Genomic DNA, 20,375 nt, shown 5'->3' on the forward strand with positions numbered 1-20,375 from the left:
AAATATTTAAAGACAGTCTCCTCATGAAATTCAGCTTTTTTTTTTGGATACAAAAAATTCCAAAGGGCTAAAAAAACCCAAAGAAATTAAATACTAAACTTTTTTGTCCCTATACATTAGGAACTTATTTATAAGAACAAAATGTTTAGTAGGACAATTTTTTTTAATGTTTTACTAAATTCAAAGCCTATATTTTGTATAAGCACTTGAAATGGTTTAAAAAAAAATCCACAGAAAGTTCTATTGGACAGTGCTTTTCTAGAAAGATGGCAAAGTAGGTCTTCATATAGTATATTTTATAAAAGATATCAAGTCAAATGAATTCTTTATTTTTACAAAACTAAGTTTGCTTTTAAATAAGCAAACATTTGAAAGAGGGCACTAAATACTCACACACTGATAGAACTGCCCACGCTGACCTCCAGTCACAAAGCGTTTCCCATCTGGATTCCAAGCCACACTTGTTAAACTGTCTTCATGAGACTGGCTCATTTTTGTCCTTAGCTCTCCCGTCTACAAAGAAATAAAACTGTGGATGAGATCTTCAAGATACTCTTCTAAAGGAAATGTACAAAGAAAAAAAAAAGATAGTAACTGGGATATCTGGTTAGTTTAATACTTCTAATTAGAGAAATAAACTGTTTAAATTGCCCTCATAGAAAGAGACTATAGCACTCAGAAGAGAAATTAAGGACTTGAAGGAAAACTCAGGAGTCAAACAAAGCCTGGCGTATGTGATCCAAAGAAGAGATGAGATAAACGCCAATAGAACTCTTGTCTTAAATCAATTACATTCATAAATTAAAACATGTAATTTTTCCCAAGTAAGATAATGAAATGCCCAGTACTACATACCTATTCCTTCTGAGTTTCCACTTCTCCTTAGTTCATAGTTCTTTATAAATTTTATTCTAAAATTACAGTTCATGCAATTAGCAACTCCTTAAGAACACGATTAATAAGCAGAAAAACTATGCCCTTAAACTAGGCCAAGACTGTAGGCAATCTAAATTATGTTAAACTTCATATTCAAGATGCTCAAAATGTAGTAGGAAAAATGGGGAGAGAAAAACAAAAATTATTTTTCTGATATATAACTTTATTTCAATTAAAAGTAACAGAAAAGAATGAAGAACTTTTGTACTGTTTAGCACAGTCATTTTAAAGCATTCCCAACTAATCAAGACTATTTAGTTGATTACAACCCTCAGATATCCTCCTGTTATTTTTTCTAAGTTATCCAACTTAGAAGGTAGACACATACCATTTAATTTAGTCTTGATTCCATTTTGTTCATGGATTAGAAACAGGATCTGAGAGATAATAGCTGCCCTTGGTATAATAAAAAGTACATGGGCATAATTTTCCTGTGAGAAATGGGTAATCAAAAGTAAAAAAAAAAAAAAAAAGTGCATGATCAGGAAATGGGGCCAAGTAATAAAAGCAAAGAGGGCACAAAAACCAGAATGTCTTCCTTACACTGAAAAAGAAAAAAAAAATTCGGCAATCTTAAATCCTTCTCCCATATTGTTTATTGCTCTCAAGTCACTGTTTTTTTGGGTTGCTCGATATAAACAGGTAAAAAATAAAAGTTTAGAAACACGAATACACATGAAACAGCTAAATCCTCAGCATTTTCTATTCACAAATGTGTTAATACACTAAGTTCTGAAGGCAGAAATGGTCTTTTTCTCTGTTATGCTCAGGACCATGAGTGTATGAGGCCATTACAGGTATCCCCTGCTTTTCAAAAGTTCACTTTCCGCCAAGTGGCTTTCACAAAGACCTACATTAGTACCTGTTTTTGCTAACCAAAAGACATCTGAAGAGGATTTTTGCTTTTACAAAAAAAGTCCGTGAAAAGGGAAAGTAGTGTTCAGTGTTTTGCAATGAATTGTCACAGAGGCAGCACACACCCTGAAGAGTGAGAGTGGCATCGCTAAGCTCCTTCCCAGGAACTGTGCTCAGCATCTCAGCATCAAGCTGCCATGGCTTTGAACTATGTGAGCATCTGTGCTTTATCTTGATTTCTTTTGTGCATCCATTAGTAAGATGTGTCCTAAGGTAACTGCTTCTTCACTTTACGCCAGGGGTTCCCAACCCCCGGGCTGCGCACAAGTACCGGTCCCTGGCCTGTTAGGAACTGGGTCGCACAGCAGGAGGTGAGCGGCGGGCGAGCGAGGGAAGCTTCATCTGCCGCTCCCCATCGCTAGCGTTAGCGCCTGAACCATCCCCTTCCCCTACCCGCCACACCCCCCCCCCACCCTGTCCGTGGAAAAACTGTCTTCCACGAAATCGGTCCCTGGTGCCAAAAAGGTTGGGGACCGCTGCTTTACGCCATTTCAGCTTATGAAACATTCCACAGGAATACTCTACTTTTCAAGTAGCATGGGAAACCTGTAATTAGGAATCTACCTAAAAACACAAAGGAGCAATTTGAAAACTGACTTAAAAGAACCACTCTTTTAGAACAAGTCTATGTAACGTAATGCACAGTAAAACAGTTAAGCTAGAACATAGTTGAACTGTCCAGAAATTCAAAATTGACTCAAAGGAAGACTACACAGGCACTATAAATTGAGTCTCTATTATAGGATTATGACTATGTACCTCTCCTCCCTTTGAGGGGGGAAAAACAACTTTAATGGAAAAAAAAATTGTCTTTTAGGTCAGATTCAGTTCAAGCCTGTTTCATTGAGAAGCCATCCAATCTATTCTGTGCTTTGCCACCCCCCGAGCCCAATCAGAAATACAACACTGATTCAACACCAGTTTGATAAAAATGGCATAAAGACATTTTGGGGACAACTGAGGATTTTTTAATTATGAAATGAATATTAGACATGAGAGAATTAAAGTTAATGTTCTTAGATAAGATAATGGCATTTGATTATGTAGGAGAATGTTATTTTTTAGGAGATACGTGCTTAAGTATTAAGGAGTAAAATATCATCTTAATTTACTTCCAGATGTTTTGGGTATGGAGATATATATATATATATATATATATATATATATATATATATATATAAAAAAGCACGTACATTTGTATGCATGCATGTAGGTATGTACACACATATGTGACAAAATGTTAGTAACATCTGTTGAATCTAGGGTGGCCGGAATACAGGTCATCACTGTCATCACTGTACTCATCTTTCAACCTTTCTCAGTGTTTGGAAATTTTCTTAATAAAAAGCTGGGTTGAAACAGAAATCTTACTGTAGAATTAGATTTATAGCACATCATCTTCAGGTACATCTTAGTATTCATCTGTCCTCTATACCATCTTATTGTATGAGTCATTTCTATGGAGCTCTAGCTTCACTCTCTTGGTAAAAATCAACTTACTTATAGGTCCTCAAACTCAAAACCACATCCTTTCAACTTACACTTCTACACTCAAACCCAGAGCCTGAACTATTCACCTGCCTAGAGGTTAAAAAACCAAAGAACGGGACTTCCCTGGTGGTCCAGTGGTTAAGATTCAGTGCTTCCACTGCAGGGGACAGGGGTTCGATCCCTGGTCGGGGAACTAAGATCCCGCATGCCGCGCAGCACGGCAAAAAAAAAACAAAAAAAAGAAAAGAAACATTATTAAAAAAAAAAAAAAACCCAAAACAACCACCCCCTCCCGCAAAATCACCTAACCAGTCACCTTATAGAAGTTTAAAAAATAATTATGTGTATATATATATATATATATATATATATACACATTATATATATGTATATTTTTTTTGCGGTACACGGGCCTCTCACTGTTGTAGCCTCTCCCGTTGCGGAGCACAGGCTCCGTATGTGCAGGCTCAGCGGCCATGGCTCATGGGCCCAGCCGCTCCAGCATGTGGGATCTTCCCATACCGGGGCACGAACCCGTGTCCCTCACATCGGCAGGCGGACTCTCAACCACTGCGCCACCAGGGAAGCCCAAAAATAATTTTAAATGATAACTACAAGGTTTCCAAATAGAGTCTGTAGATAATGGAGTGAACTCAGTGCTGAGTTTTTCTAATGGGATGGGACCCTAGATAAAATGTTCAAGTTTTCATTTAGAAACCGTAATAAAACCCTTAATAATAAGTACTGAAAACATAATTTAAATTTACTAAACGAGATTGGAACATTAAATATAGGCAAGGAGATGGTGCAATTGCCATCAGAATGGAAAATTTGGTATAATGTCAATATTTTCACACTTGAAAGGTAAGTTTCGTGTACCACTGTGCAACTGTAAAACAACTGTAAAGTCTTTTTTGAGGTACAAAGTACTACAGTAAATAGTACAAATTATACACTACGAAGTACAACATCCCTAAAAATACCTGCTGATCATTCTTTCAAAAATGCTACTATGCTCAACATAATATTTAAATTTAGTATAAATCTGGACACCTGGGTTCCATTTGACGAATTATCTTTTACAAGAGATACATTCATGGTAATTTAGGTCTACAGATCATGAATAAAGTTATAATGAATACATGCAGTATGACTATACTTTAAAGACTAAACCAAGGATGAAATCTGCTCACTTGTACATTCCAAAGCCAAAGCTCAGAGCAGTCATCAGGGCCACAAGCAACAAGATAGTTGTCATCTGGACTCCATGCAATATAAGAAACACCGTAAGCATGTCCTTCTAAAGTTTTAAGCAGTTTTAGCAGGTGTGTATCCTAGGAGGGAAAACAAGACAACTTAGTTAACTCCAATTCCTAAAGTCCCAAGAACTTAAATAGCTGCGAAGATGAACTTTGATAATATAATTTAAATCTGAAGACATTTCCACAGATTTCACCAATTTCCCCCCCAACTGAAGCTCTAACAGCTTGCTTCATAAAGACTCGTTCTTGCTGCAGTATCTGTTAAGCGTCTACTACACACAAGGGCATTGTATGCTAGATGGAAATAAAGATGACACAGACCTTGTCCTTATGAGACTTTCAAAGAAACTGAAAACAGGTATAATAGAAGCTAACCCCCTCCTTTTTAAGACAGTTTTAGTGAGATATAACTTACCATAAAATTCACCCTTTTTAAAGTATATGATTCAGTGGCTTTTAGTATATTCACAGATTGTGCAACCATCACTACTATCTAACTTGAGACCATTTTCATCACCCCAAAAAGAACCCCCATACTCATTAGCAGTTATTCCCCATTCTCCCTCCCTCCAGCGCTGGCAACCCGACTTACTCTATGGATTTGCCTGTTCTGGACATTCCATATAAATGAAATCATACAACATCTAAGTCTTTTGTAATTGGCTTCTTTCACCTAGCATGATGTTTTCAGGGTTCATCCATGTTGTGGAATATAACAGTATTTTATGCCTTTTAGTTGCTGAATAATATTCCATTTTATGACTACACTGTATTTTGCAACATCTGGACTGTTTCTTTTTTTGGCTATTATGAATAATGTTGCTACAACTATGTATGAGTTTTTGTGCAGACCTGTCTTTATTTCTCTTGGGTCTATATGTAGGAGTAGAATTGCTGGGTCATATGCCAACGCTGTGCTAAACATTTTGAGAAGCTGCCAAACTGTTTTCCAAGTGTTTGAACCGTTTTACATTCCCACCAGCAGAGCTATCACTTATTTAGTGCTGATCAGTAATAGCACTATCCACAAACAATATCTCATTTAAACCAATTCTCCTCCCCTGTATTTCAGGGAAGGAACTGAAGGTTCAGATAGGTTACAAACTTGCCTTTGTTGATACCAGGGAACCTGAGGTGCCCGACTCTGAAGCTTTACAGGATGAACTATATATAGTGCAAACACTGAAGTGGCAAGTGACAAGACTGGAAAACCTGACACCATTATTTTAGGCTAAAGGGTTAAATTTTATCCTGTGAGTGAAGAGCCACTTATGATTTTTAAGCTTGGAATATATAATATACTTGGTTTTAGGAACAGAACTCATACAACAGTGTGGAAGATGAATCAGAACGAAGAGACACAGGATAAGGACACCCCTAATGAGCCAGCACAGCAGCCATCTAGTTAAGACAAAAAAATGAGGCCCTAAACTAACATGGTCGGGACTGAAAGAGGTCAGATCAAAATATCTATGGGACGCAAAACTGACATGACAGGATGAGACAAGAAATGTTCAAAGACAACCTCTAAATTTCTGTTTTAGGGGATAAGGATGGATACGGACAGTGAATAGAGGAAGCAGGAATTTGGCTAGACTAAAGAGTTATGGAGACCAGTTTTGAGCCTCGGGGAAATTCCAATGGTGATGACCCACAAGCAGTTAGAAATGGGTCTGGAACTAGCCTGCTAAAACAAGACTGGGAATTTGTTTGACAAAATTCAACAGTTCACAATGTAATTACTTCTGATTCTTCTTCGGGAAGATGACAATAGGTATGGAGTATTTGATCACAGTATCATTAGGTCAAAGTGGCTTGCATAATTTAATAAGCAAGTCAATTCTTTTGGACTAGTTCAAGATCTTCTAGGAACAAACTTTCATTCATAGTGGTGCTTTAGATCTACACAAAGATTTGCTTCTAAACTAATGACAAACAATACTACTACAGAAGTGTTTAACTCAAAAACTAAATGTCCATCAACAGATGAATGGATAAAGATGTGGTACATATAATACAATGGAATATTACTCAGCCATAAAAAGGACTGAAATTGGATCATTTGTAGAAATGTGGCTGGACCTAGAGTCTGTCATACGAAGTGAAGTAAGTCAGAAAGAGAAAAACGAATATTGTATATTAACACATATATGTGAAATCTAGAAAAATAGTACAGACGAACCTATTTCCAGGGCAGGAAGAGAGACGCAGACGTAGAGAATGGACGTGTGGACACAGTGGGGAAGGAGAGGGTGGGATGAATTGGGAGATTATGTTTGACATAAATACACTACCATGTGTAGAACAGACAGCTAGCGGGAACCTGCAGTATAGCACAGGGAGCTCAGCTTGGTGCTCCGTGATGACCTAGATGGGTGGGATGGGGGGAGGGGATGGGAGGGAGGTCCAAGAGGAAGGGGATATATGTATACATATAGCTGATTCACTTCGTTGTACAGGAGAAACTAACACAACATGGCAAAGCGATTACACTCCAATAAAAAAAATACCAAAAACTAACTGTTTCATGCACATTAATTAAAAAATACAACGCTGTAAAAGAGGGGTCCCCAACCCCTGGACCGACACTGGTCTGTAGCGTGTTAGGAACCGGGCCACACAGCAGGAGGCGAGCGGCGGGTGAGCCAGCGAAGCTTCACCTGCCGCTCCCCGTCACTCCCCGTCGCTCCCTATCGCTTGCATCACCGCCTGAACCATCTCCCCCCCCCCGCCCCCACCCGTGGAAAAACTGTCTTCCACGAAACCGGTCCCTGGTGCCAAAAAGGTTGGGGACCACTGTAAAAGAAGAAGTTGAAAACAAATGAGAATATTAATATTGTATCTTCTGAAGTACAATATCTCTATAGTAAGATATTCCAAGTGGTAATACTGTGTTCATGGAACCCACTTAACTTTGCTTGGATTTTGGGCAGGGGAATGGGTAAAATTCCTTTTTGGGGGAAAGGTAAGAAAACCTGTTAAAAGAAACTAGGCATTGGAATCACATCAATTGAAATCTTAAGGTTCTCTATACATTCTTTTTTCTATCCATTAAAAGTACACACACACAAAACACATGTTCCAAAAGAGCACCAATTTTCTTAAGAAGTTTTTCAAATAGTATTTGACAGAATAAAATATCATGATACCAAAGTCTATGAATGTAAGCATTAACTCTGCATTTCCCAAGCTAATCTGGCCATAAAAGCCCTTTACATATAACACCTATTAACATCTTGCTTAAGCAGTATTCTCACAGAAACACTTTGGGAAACACTGGCATAAAAGTCTGAACTCCTTAGTGTGCAAGATCCTCCTCGACCTGGTTGCTACTTACTTCATTAACCTCATCTCCTAGTCTACAAAATCTCTTTGCCCAAATGTCCAGCCACATTATCTTTCACACAACGACCAGGTGTAACTGGTTTTGCCTAAATAATTATTTACTTCTCCTTCACCCAAGACTTAACTTGCCTTAACTTTCCCTTGCTTTCCAGTTCCAGTACACTATATTATCAGGAGCCCAGTGTGACTTCTCTCTATCAAAAGGCCTGGCACACAGCAGGTGCTCAATAAATACTTGCTAAACAAAAGGAACTCTTACACACTGCTGCTAGAAGAAAAAACAAAATAAAAAAAAGTTTTGATATTGTTGCTTTCTTTTCAGACATCTTGCAAATAACTACTGAACAAAAATGCTCCTCATAATAGTATTCAAAGGCTATGACTGGATCCCAACCTATTTTTCTAGTCATGTTTCCCACGCTTTGCCTTAGTCATCCTATTCTCTTACTTGGGGGTGGGGAGAAAGGAAGGGAAGGTCCCTCTCTTCTTTTTCCTGTCTCCACCTGTGCTATGCACAGCAAGCCTCAAATGAGGTACTCCTAACCTGTGAAGCTACTTGGTGCTTTCACAATACTTTACATATACTGTATGATTCTTATTTCAATGTATGTAATTCCCCTTTCTAAACTGTGCATTCCTTTCACAGAGGTTCTTAACCTGAGATCTAAAGGAGTCATCCAGGGATAGAAGCAGCAGTCTTTGTACTTGAAAATGCACACCTTTATTTTCACTAACCACAGACTGAAGTTCAGTATTTCCTTCAATCTTGAATGCAGGCAGTTAACAAGCAAGGTAGTATCAAGTATTATATTAGGTCATATTAGGTGACTGTTAATAATGGAAATCTCAAATATTTTCACATCATATTATAGTTGTTGCAGATATCTCAAAATATTATTTATGCTTGTCACTAATTCAAAATTCTTATAGCTATCAGATCTGCTGCTAGAATTTGTTACTGAATATGTTAATAAAAAAGCAGCATTATTACTATACTGTATCTGTACTATTTTGATAACTATATTTCAATATAATTGGGTTACCTTTGTAATTAATATATAATATATACTTGGGCTTCCTATGTGTTTTGGTTTATGCATTTAAAAACATTATTCTGAGGAGGGGGTCCACAGGGTTCAGACTGCCAGAGGAGTACATGGTACAATAAAAGGGAAAGAATGCCTTATTTAAGACAAAGGGTAGATCTTATTTACCTTTCTTCATTCATAGCATAGTGCAGGTACACAAGAATTGATGTATGCTGTCAAATTTGATTCTCTTCTTTTTAAAATATTTCCTTTTATGGCTCCCTTTCTCTATTTTTTCAACGTAAGAGTTCAAAACTTTATTGTGGGCTAATATCATATTCTAATTCTAAATTTTAAAATAAGATTACTTATAATTTCTCATTTTAGGTGAATGACTCCTATACCAAATACATCTCCCTAACCTATTTGAAGTCACGTACTTCCTTGATTGCTCGATAAATGTTTAATTGGCTGAAAGAAATGGAAACACTTATTTCTACGAATCTGTAGGTCACCTGGTTATAAACAAGGACAAATCTAATTTTAGAGAGAACTTAGAATTTTAAATCCAGAATACAATACTTTTCGTATGTATCACTGGGGGGGGGGGAGAAATGGGGGGGGTGTTTAACAGAGGTTCCACAAATTACAGAAGATAATGAAGGGTTTCAGAAGGCAAAATGGTAACGAGTCTTTTCTAACCTGTGACAGAATGGACATTGTATTAATCTGTAAATCAAGTATTAACAAAGATAAACTGGCAGAGACATTAAGAGCAGTAGGTCTGGAGTAAAAGTATTCCTGGATTTAAGTCTAACTCTGCCATTTATTAGCTGTGAGGGCCTGGGCATTTAACTTTTATCTAGGTTTCCTCATCGGAAAACAGGAGATATTAGAATCTCACAGCGTTATTCAGAGGATAAAACTAGATAATGCACGCACAGACCAAGTACAATCCTAGCACATAACGCTCAACAATTTTGATAATATTAATCTGTATATATTACCTAAACAACACAGAAAGAGATAAGACATGACAAAGATGACAAAAAAGGCTCTTGGAAAAGAATGCTACTTATATACACATACTTTAAAAATATGTACTCAATCAATTAGATTAAAAACTACTTTTTGCAATCTAAACATTCATACTGGAGTACATACCGGATCAACTTGCCATATGATAACTGTCGTATCTTTTGATCCTGTTGCTAGTTTAGTGCCATCGTTAGAGAATTTACAGAACCACACTTCATTACAATGCTCCGTAAGTATCTGCTGAGTATAACATGGGAACTGCCTCCTAAAACAAATAAGTCCACAAATAATTATTCTTTTAAAATAGATTAAGAGTAATAATAATGAAAAAGGTTAAACAACTGATGAAACTTCTTTGAAGATCCAAAAACTTTCAAAATAAAATATGAATGCATTTGTAAATCCTAAGAATCACATTTATATTGGTTATATTGAAAAAGAAAATATTATAACATTAGTCAGGCAATCTCAGGGGAAATCAGTAACCTAAAGTCTGCTTCAATTTACAATTTATCCTTTCCCCCCACCCTCAAGATTAAAGAGAATTTTTGGTCTGATTAAGTCAGTTCATATAAATAAAAATTAACAACCAGGGCTTCATGTTTGTCTGTATAAGTGGGCTGGCATCAGGTTGTTCTAGAAGAAATAATGTACATTTTCATTTATATAAAAGCAACTTGGCATAACAAACAGAACAGGCACTGTAGCCAGACAATTTTGGGTCACAAGCTTTATTATCTTTGCCAAGTCATTTAACTCCTCTGAGTCTCAGTTCTCTCATCTATAAAATGAGATGAATATATACGTAACAAGGTTCTTAGGGTTCCTATAAGGATGAGAAACACATCTGAAGTTGCTGGAATGTAACAGCTATTCAGAAGTGATTACCAGTATTACTTTGGGGACAGCACAGGAGAAGAGCAATACATGGTAGAGGCTGTAGTGGTCAAGAGTAAAGCCTTAAGAATGGGAGCAGCAGAGTCTGAGAGACTTAGGTTCAAATCCTGGCCACTTACTAGCTGTGATTCTGGGAACTTATTTAATCTCTCTAAATCTCAATTTTTCCAGCCATAAAATAAAGACAGACAAGGGTACTTGCGTTATAGAATTCCTTTTACAAGGATGAGATAATGAATGTAAAGCATTTAGACTGAGTCTGACGCTTAGCCAGTACTTTGTAAGTTGCAGTTTTTAGCCAGTACTTTGTAAGTTGCAGTTTTTATACATTAAGGGTAAAGAATTCTATGATTAACTTTCCTAAGTTAAAGAGGATAAAGTTATCCTAAGAATGACTATTCTCATTAAGCACTCACTTTTAAAAACCATTCTATCCTTTTCCAGTTTCTACATCAGGACTGTCCAATAGAGCTTTCCGTGATAATACCCACGTTATATAACTGTACTGTCCAATGTGATAACCCTACCTGTATGTGGCTAGTGAGCACTTGAAAGGTGGCTAGCACACTTGAGGAACTTAGATTTTTTTCATTTAATTTTAATTTGAATGACTTTTCCTTTACATTTAAATGGCTACATGTAATTAATGGCTACTGTTGGGACAGTACAGATCTGTATTGTAAAAAAGTTACTTAAACGTTAATGGGTAACTTCTAAGTCTGTTTTAAAAAAATGGTCTTCTCTATTTTTTTCCCCCAACCAATCTATAATTTAAGAACATATTCTGTCAATTCACCAGCCTGACTGGCAATATGTAAATTAAATTAACATTCTTTATCTGGCACACATGGTAATGTACCTTAGCAGTTGGCTACTTGGAGACTGCTTTAAACGTTTAGACTAACTATAAATTGCTTTAATATTAAAATATTAGTCTATATCTGAACTGAAACATAGTCAATTCCAGTTTACATTTATTAAGCACCTACTAGATGCCAAGGACTGCGCTACATGCTTTACACACAGTAGCGTTAATTCTCAAAACTACCTTGCAAGGCAAGTAATAGCCCCATTTTCAGGAGGCTCAAGGAGAGCAAGTAACTTAACATATATAAAACTGATAAATAACTGAACTAGGATTTAAACCTATGGCTGACTCCAGGGTCAGTTTTCTTTCCAAATATCATTTTTCAAATCATATTTTTCAAGACACTGCTGGATAAAATTTCAATCAAATAAGTACTTCTAAATCAAAAATGATTTTTCCCCCTCCTATGGGTAATAGTCAATATTTATTCAGTGAGAAACACTTTATATCTAGGTACAAAATACACAATAATTCAAATGGCTAAAGTCGATCATGAATGAAGATATATCTAAAATCAGAGCAGCAAAATGTTCTTAAGGAAGGAATGATTCATAATCAAAATTACAGGGTGCAAGGCAACCAGATTATTGACAGTCAGTTGTATCTGAATGTCAAGGTGGTATTTAAATTGTCATTATTTTATTATTACTTAAATAATCTTTTAAAAAGACTAATTGACAACCCCTAGTTTATTAAAAGGCTATGTCTTTGTGTTCAAGTAAATTTAAAATTTTTAGATTTGTTAAAAATATCAGTACCTTCCCAAATCAAACTGAAGAAAAGTAGCATTTTAATCAAGCATTTTAAACCTTAACATTTTATAAATCTTAACACTCTATAAATATTTTATGATCCTTTACTAAAAAATAATACTTATAAGCAGCTATCTGTGGAAATATTCTTCCACCGTTTGCTGGTGGAAAAAATCCCACAGAATTACTTAACAAGAAAATTCCTGTCCCTTACTGATCAAATTTCACCAAAAATATGTATGCATGAATTGTGAAAAATATAAATAATATACAATCTAATGAAATTTCTTCAGTGCTGATCAAGATAAAAAAAAGTTATAGTTCATATTTTCATAATCAATTCTTTATTCTCCAGAGATTAAAGAAGGCCGGTATTTAGATTTAAATGCTAAGATTTAATTCCGAAAATACAGTTTTCTAGTTTCAGTGCTAAAATGTAGTTTCTAAAAGGGAATAAAACAAACAATAAAAAATATCAACTTTTATTTTGAAGACATTCAGATGAGTCAGGAACACCAGCAATTACATAAAATTTAGGTTCTATTTTCCCAGTTCAGCAATAAAGGGCACAACTCACTCTAAAGACTATATATACTGACTTAGTTAGTGCCTGACATCTATCTCCCCACTTAGTGTCTCCCCAGAGTGAAAAGTCAAGGCTGACTCCTTGGAGAAACTGGGTAGATGGAAGCCTTTCACTGAGAGAGGGAATTCAATAGGAAAAACAGACTTTGCAGGGATAAGTGAGAGGAGAGGGAAATTCTTGTTTGAGATGTTGCACTTACGGTACCTGAGTAATATCCACATTGTCGTATTAAGGTCTAAGGCTTAGGAGATAGTTCTGTAGCTCTAGCCCAGACCTAGGGGTCGTTAGAATCATGTAAGTATAACCTAAACAGGAAGAGTAGGGTGAGAAAAGAAACATAGTTCTGGAACACAAACTTACTAAAGGGACAGGGAAAGTGGAGGAGCCTCTTTCCTGGAGGAGTAGCCAGGAGTAAAACCGAGTCTGGAAAAAGGAAAAGCTTCACGGCAAAGCAGTCAAATGCTATAGAAATGCTAAGATGTAGGTTGGAAAGTAGCCATTGGATTTAATAAAGATGTTGTTCTTTATCAACATTAGGAACAGTTCTGGTGTTGTGTTGGCTGCGTAAACCCTAATACTACAGAGATCTGAAAGGTGAAGAAGTAGTAAGGAAGGCAACTATTTTAGGAAGTTAGCTCTACGGCGGGGGGGAGGGGGGCATGGGCAATAATAACCAGGAAGAGCACAGAATCAAAGTTTTGTTTTGTTTTTAGAAGATTATAGGGAAGACCTTCCAATAGTCAATGGTTATTTCTGAGGAGCAAGAACTCTTTCATTCTTACGTAACACTTCAGAGTGCTTTCTATGCAGGTTTATAGGAGTTTGATCCCTGATCTGAGGGTTGGAAAAAGTCAGACTAAATACTGTCCATCATTTACTTTCACAGGTACTGGTATAGAAATTAAAGCACTTAAGAAAAATGTAGGTCATGTGCTCATAACATTGCAGTTTCCAAACAGGAAGGCAAGCTCTCAGCTTACTGACACCTCCTGAACCATGAAGTCTACCATATATACCTTTCAATGTATTCCACCACCAATAAATTCATGAACCAAAAAAAATTCGGGTTCACAATCGCCTTAATTTTAACATTGATCTCAAATTCCCTAAAGGAGCTATAAAATATGAAACCAGATAGCCTTTTAATCTATTATCTCCTCCTACCTCTATTCAACTTAAACGAAAAGAGTTAAAAATTCTCTTAAGCAAATCAGAGAACAATGTTAAAGAATAACAAGGGATAAAGGAAAAAAGATCTCTAATCACTTTCTTTAAGTACACCACATAATTATCCAATACTTTAAGATAACTAAGACTTAAGTAATTTATGGCCAATAGTTCAATTATCACTATTTTTTAAATTGCAATGGGGGAGGGTGAAGTGAGAATCCAACTACATTTAAAAGTAGTTTATGCCCAAGTAAACGATGATCTTAAATCGCAGTGCATGTATGCACACATATATGAGTTTTGTAGTTATTCAGAAATTCCTTGTTTTTCCAAAGCTCTCATACTTATACATTTTTGTTCTTCCTATGCATGTTATTTTCAGTAGTTCTCTGAGGATATTTGATAAAAGAAACTGAGCATGTGCACTGCAGCTGTTATGTCTGGTTCACCAGACCCAAATAATTTTCTTCCTGGAGTTTGAAAGATTTCACAATTTGTTTTTCAGTATCTTAAAAATTAAAGCTCTGCTTAAATTTTGGAGATCATTGTTCAAATAGTAGGGACTTTTTTACTCAAAACACTCCTAACATCGAAAGTGAAGCCCGAATTCTTCAAAGTTAAATTATGTAGATGGGTAGGTATGATAAAACCCAAACCAGAAAGTTAATACCTGTTGCTCTAAACATGTCTAGTTGAAAGGTCACTTTCAACTAAAAAGCAGAACTTTCATTATGAAAAAAGTATTTCCATGACCTTTACGAGCAGAAAATAATCTGGGCTATAGTTAAAACAGCCATAATGTCCAGGAAAAAAAAAAAATCACTAAGTGATCTCCGGCATCCAAGGACAGTAAACACTTCAATCACTGGCATTCTTATACAGTATCACTTACAAATTCTTAAAAAAATGGCCAGATATAGAAAATGACCAACCAAACCCACAGGCAAATAAAGGCAAAACAGGCTTTGCAGCTTCAGTTCTCAAGGACTGGTTTCCTATATAAACATATACAAATTTCTCTTAATTGTCAACTTCAAGAGTTCTAGCTGTACTTGTGAATGCTAAAGCAAACATGAATTGTTTTATGGTGACAGGATAAAACTCTAAAAAAACATTTTAATAAAGTTCATAAGTGAGACCATAAAAGGTTAGCCTACTTTAGAATGTAAAAAGTTTTTCTCTTACCTACTACAAACATGATCTATAAGCAGAGACACAGAATCTAGATTATTATCAAGTTTCGTATTGTGATATAGGCACCGATCCCTTTGTAGTTCCACCGCCTGCCGCAGCAGAGTTTGTAAACGCCGTGGAGGAAGCATCACTGATGGTGGTAAATAGGCTTTAATAGAAGATATTTTTAAAAAGAGAAATAAAAATTAAAATTAATAAAACAAAACAGTTTACTTTTATTTAGGACATCTGACTCATCTTCTGCTGTACTTGCCCTTACTGTAATAATACCATGCCCTTAAATAGAGCAGTTCTGGGCGACATAACATGTAAGCTTCATGAATATCTGTCAGCACCTACAGCTAGGTTGCCACTAGAATGGAATACACTTGGGCAGGAGGGCTTTAATTTGCATGTGGATCCCCTAGAACAACAACAACTACTCAGCAAAAAATAAAAGGGCACTGATGATGAAAAGAAAATCTAGAGATAACTGTGTCCCAGAGGGAGATGAAGCATCACTGCAAGTATAGGAAAAATACCCACTTAACGAAGAGCGGGCCAAAATGTTGGAACAAGTTCCAGGTCCCATCAAATTGCTTCTAATGCCAAGGATAGTGTGAAAATTCAGGGAATATAACTGGAGTTTTGATTATAGATACCAATCAATTCCAATCCTTCAAGGCTTACACCTCCACAACCACATGGTCTTCTGATTCTTAGGATCTCCACTCCCACCTCAACATGAAAACACAGAATATGGTATAACCAGAGAGGGAAAGAGGGTCTTTCATTATAAAGATGTGGCAAAAATGAAACCCCTACTCTAATTTGGAAGTTATATAAAATATTTGGAAGGAGGGTAAAACATTTTACCTAAAGAAATCTGTGCCTTACTGTTGAAATCAACAAAAAACAGGCATACCTCGGAGATACTGTGGGTTCAGTTCTAGACCACCGCAATAAAGGGAACATCACAACAAAGCGAGTTACAAATATTTTTTTGGTTTCCCAGTGCATATAAAAGCTGTGTTTACACTACATTGTAGTGTGTTAAGTGTGAAACAGCATTATGTCTAAAAAAATGTACAAGCCTTAATTAAAAAATACTTTATTGCTAAAAAATGCTAACTATCATTTGACAACTCAGGGTTGCCACAAACCTTTAATTTGTAAAAACTGCAGTTATCTGCGAAGCGCAATAAAGTGAAGAGCAATAAAACGAAGTCTCCCTCTATCTAAAACACTTGTGGCTTAAAGCTGTGGTTTACATGTTTTTTTCTCTAACCACAGCATTTCTACCCCAAACAGAATCTTAAGCGGAGCATCACTACATAAAAGAAATGAAAGGAGACTTGCTCTGGGACCAGCATCCTGTTACTGACTCCTGAAGTTAGCTTCTTAGACTCCATGGTGGAATTTGAAGTCTCTGGTTTAAAGGGCCTCTTACACTGACATATATACACTACCAAACATAAAATAGCTAGCTAGTGGGAAGCAGCCGCATGGCACAGGGAGATCAGCTCGGTGCTTTGTGACCACCTAGAGGTGTGGGATAGGGAGGGTGCGAGGGAGACGCAAGAGAGAGGGGATATGGGGATATAAGTATACGTATAGCTGATTCACTTTGTTAAAAAGCAGAAACTAACATAAAAGTGTAAAGCAATTATATGCCAATTAAGGTGTTTAAAAAAAAAATAAAGACCTATCAAAAAAATAAATAAAGAGCCTCTTAATGGATTCCCCCTCACTCCTCTTACATAACCACTTGATAAGAGTATGTCTAGACACAAGTCTTCCTAATTGATTCGTAGTATCATTTCTAAGAGAAAATACAGAAACATCAAAATTCAAGACTCTTACTCTGAAGTTTGTCCAACAGTTTGGATCGTGAAGCTGTTCCTTTGCCTTCCCATTCTGCTTTTGCACGTAGGTCTTCTGCATGGCTACACATCAGATACCTAAAAATATGACAGGAGAAAGCACCAAATATCAAACCCTTTTCTCTGAATTAAACATAATTGAAAAGCACTGATTCTACTTTGGATATCTAGTTCTTACTAAGAAATATAAATCAAGAAGAAATTTCTACAGTGGACCCAATTCATTAATACAACCTGGCACCTGAATATAACAATAATAGAATAGTAGATATTATTGTTATGCTATCTATTAACAAAATGCCTCCTTATATTTACTGTTATCTATCATTATACATATGTAGCTCTTATTGGGTGCCAGGCTCTGTTCTTAACCAAGCACTCAACATATATTGGTTCGTTTTATGTTCATAACAATCCTGTATGAAGTAAACACTATTATTCTATTTTTATAAATGAGGAAACCAAGACACAGAAAGCTTAAGTAGCTGGCTTAGGGTTAAGCAGCAAAGTAGAAAATGAACCCAGGCATTGTAGCTGCAGAACTTTCTCTTAACCAGTATGCTAACCTAACTGCTCCTCAATAAACAAAACGAAACTAAAAAAAAAAAACAAACCTTCAAAGATACTCATACTCAGTTAACTAAACAAAAACAACATACCTTCAAAAGTTTTTCATAAATGCCACTCAAGAAATGGTATAATTGGATAATCATCCTTGTGTCATCTTGTGAAAGGTACTGAGATCCCAAAGCAGAATATTTGGGAACTGTTTTATTACTCACTATATGTGCCGAAGGAGGCATAAATGCTAAATTCATGGATTCTGGAGAATACATGAGGGCCCCCTGCTGGAAGTGTGACCCTGACCTGGTTCTGGCTCTTCTCAGAAGAACAGGCTTTAAAAGTAAAAGAAGTGAAAGAATTATTCAAACCTGGAGATTAGACCTGGCAAGTAACTCTCCTGCTATTTCGCCTGGTACTCTGGTCTCAGACAATCTGTTCTTCTCATTTGTAACAAGGGTATTAAGTAGGGTAGTGAGGATTAAATAAGAGGGAGTATATGAAGTACTTGGTCTACTACCTGGTATATAGGTAGAGCTTGATAAATGGTCATGTAAGTATCAGAAACCTCTCAGTTAACTTGAGTATCACCACCTCCTTTTCTTAACTGCAAATTGCATTTAGCATATTACATTTAGCATCTAAATAATGTAATAGCCTCTTACCCAACAGCAGAACTACTTGTTCTCTTGCTGTTTACTAAATATATAGTGCCTTAGCTGATGAGAACTTACTTTTTAATATGTAAGTAATTACACTCACAAAACCCTATAAAAGAAGTTGGACAATGCAAAAATTTGGCTTCCAAAATAACTTTTGGGGAGTTATTATCAATTTTACGAAAAATTGTTTACTTTTAGAATTTTCCAAAAGTTACCCATGGTTGCTTCTGCTCCCTTTTGAAAATACACATTATACCCTAAGGTTTCAAACGCGTGTCTATTTATGGGAAGTCATGTGGTATAACTCAAAGGACACTGGACTAAGAGGAAGAAACCATGTCAATTAGACATCTTGTCATTTCTGGGCCATTTCCTTACGTGAACAATACTTGTCACAGTTAAAAGATAAAAATGCAAGGATGAGGTTTAAGTGTTTTGTTGGAAGAAGTGGGTAGAAGGTCTCACCGTTTACGAAGATGAGGAAAACGAGAGGAGGAGCAGGTTTGTGCGGGCTGGGTGGGTGGAGGGACAATGGGAATTAAGCATTTCTGTTCTCAACACGTAACTTTGAGATACCTTTTAGACATCCAAATGAAGACTGTCAAGTAGGCTATCAGGTATATACACTGGGAGTTCAGATGAGAGGGTAAGTTTAAGAGCCACTGGCATGTAGATGGTATGTGAAGGCATAGTATAGAATGAGATCACCTACAAGGTGTGTGTAGACAGAGAAGGGAGGGAGGTCCAAAACCAAGGGTTTGGGCACTCTAACATTTAAGGGATCAACACGAGGATAAAATGAGATTGTGTCTATGAAACGCTTAGCAAGGACCTGGTACATGACAAGTATATGTTAAAAAAAAAAATGTATGCATCAACACTAGAAACTTTATTGCTTTTTTTTAAATAGAAGATTATGCCACAGGGCTTTTATAGAAGATCATGAAATGGCATTTCACTGTTAATACATATTTCTTCTCCCTTCACCCACTTAAGCATCTATTTCAATATGGAAAGCTTCCTAGGATGACAAAAATAGTTTGTACACACATAAGTGAAATTACCCAGACAAATATTACCCAAGAATTTAGCAATACTCACATCTTGGGAAAATATTAAAAGAAATGCAACTTTGGAATGGTAACCTTGATAAAAATAGCTCCTTCCTCAACCTGGAGCTAAGAACTGAGCTTTCTTACCCACTAAGAACATGAATGCGCTCTGTATTGTATTTCAGTGGCGTCAATTCACAGCGTAGAACTTGAAGTGCCTCCAGGACCTTGCCATCCTCCAGGTATTCCAGGTACTTCTGCTGCAGCAGCAAAAACTTCATCCTCTGACATGACAGAAAGCAGCAGTCAGGGGAAAAAAGTTGATGGAAGTTTCAGAAAATGTTTGTGCCTAAACAGAACAGTAGAAACCATTCTACTATGCCCTTTAAAAATAATTGTTATAAAGCTTTAAAAAGACTCAAAATATTTTGATTTAATAGGGTCACAGCAGATTAAATGTGACCCTATTGCTCCATTTCACATATTAATAAAAGTCTGCTTTGAACAAATAATCTCAAATTAGAAAAGATCATTAGTGACCAAGGCATCAACACAGGAGAAAATTAATTCTGCCCTCAAAACATTCACCTAGAATTTTACTTCTTGCGTGAAAAGTTAGAACTATTCCAAGTATTCTAAATTTGCTTTTTAAAAAGTCTGGCTTCTATAATGGCTGTTGGGGGGTTTCATGCAACAAGTTTTAAAAAGACAGCAGAAAAACCAGTTAATGGAGGAATTACTTAAAGGCCACAATGT

General features: G+C 36.3%; 1 protein-coding gene across 2 annotated transcripts in view; it reads right to left on the bottom strand.

Moving 5' to 3' along the window:
* WDR26 (WD repeat domain 26) overlaps positions 1 to 20,375 on the bottom strand; it is a 43,293-nt gene that overhangs the window by 14,621 nt on the left and 8,297 nt on the right. For both annotated transcript variants that reach the window (XM_082832388.1, XM_082832387.1), the window contains exons 4-9: positions 19,767 to 19,903; positions 17,325 to 17,422; positions 15,474 to 15,630; positions 10,142 to 10,280; positions 4,536 to 4,676; positions 394 to 513 (exon numbers count right to left, since the gene is read on the bottom strand). In XM_082832388.1, the coding sequence (XP_082688514.1) occupies positions 394 to 513; positions 4,536 to 4,676; positions 10,142 to 10,280; positions 15,474 to 15,630; positions 17,325 to 17,422; positions 19,767 to 19,903 (792 nt within the window). The remainder of the gene's footprint in view (positions 1 to 393; positions 514 to 4,535; positions 4,677 to 10,141; positions 10,281 to 15,473; positions 15,631 to 17,324; positions 17,423 to 19,766; positions 19,904 to 20,375) is intronic.

This window comes from Leucopleurus acutus (assembly GCF_964270905.1).
Source record: "Leucopleurus acutus genome assembly, chromosome: 2".
Lineage (NCBI taxonomy): Eukaryota > Metazoa > Chordata > Mammalia > Artiodactyla > Delphinidae > Leucopleurus > Leucopleurus acutus.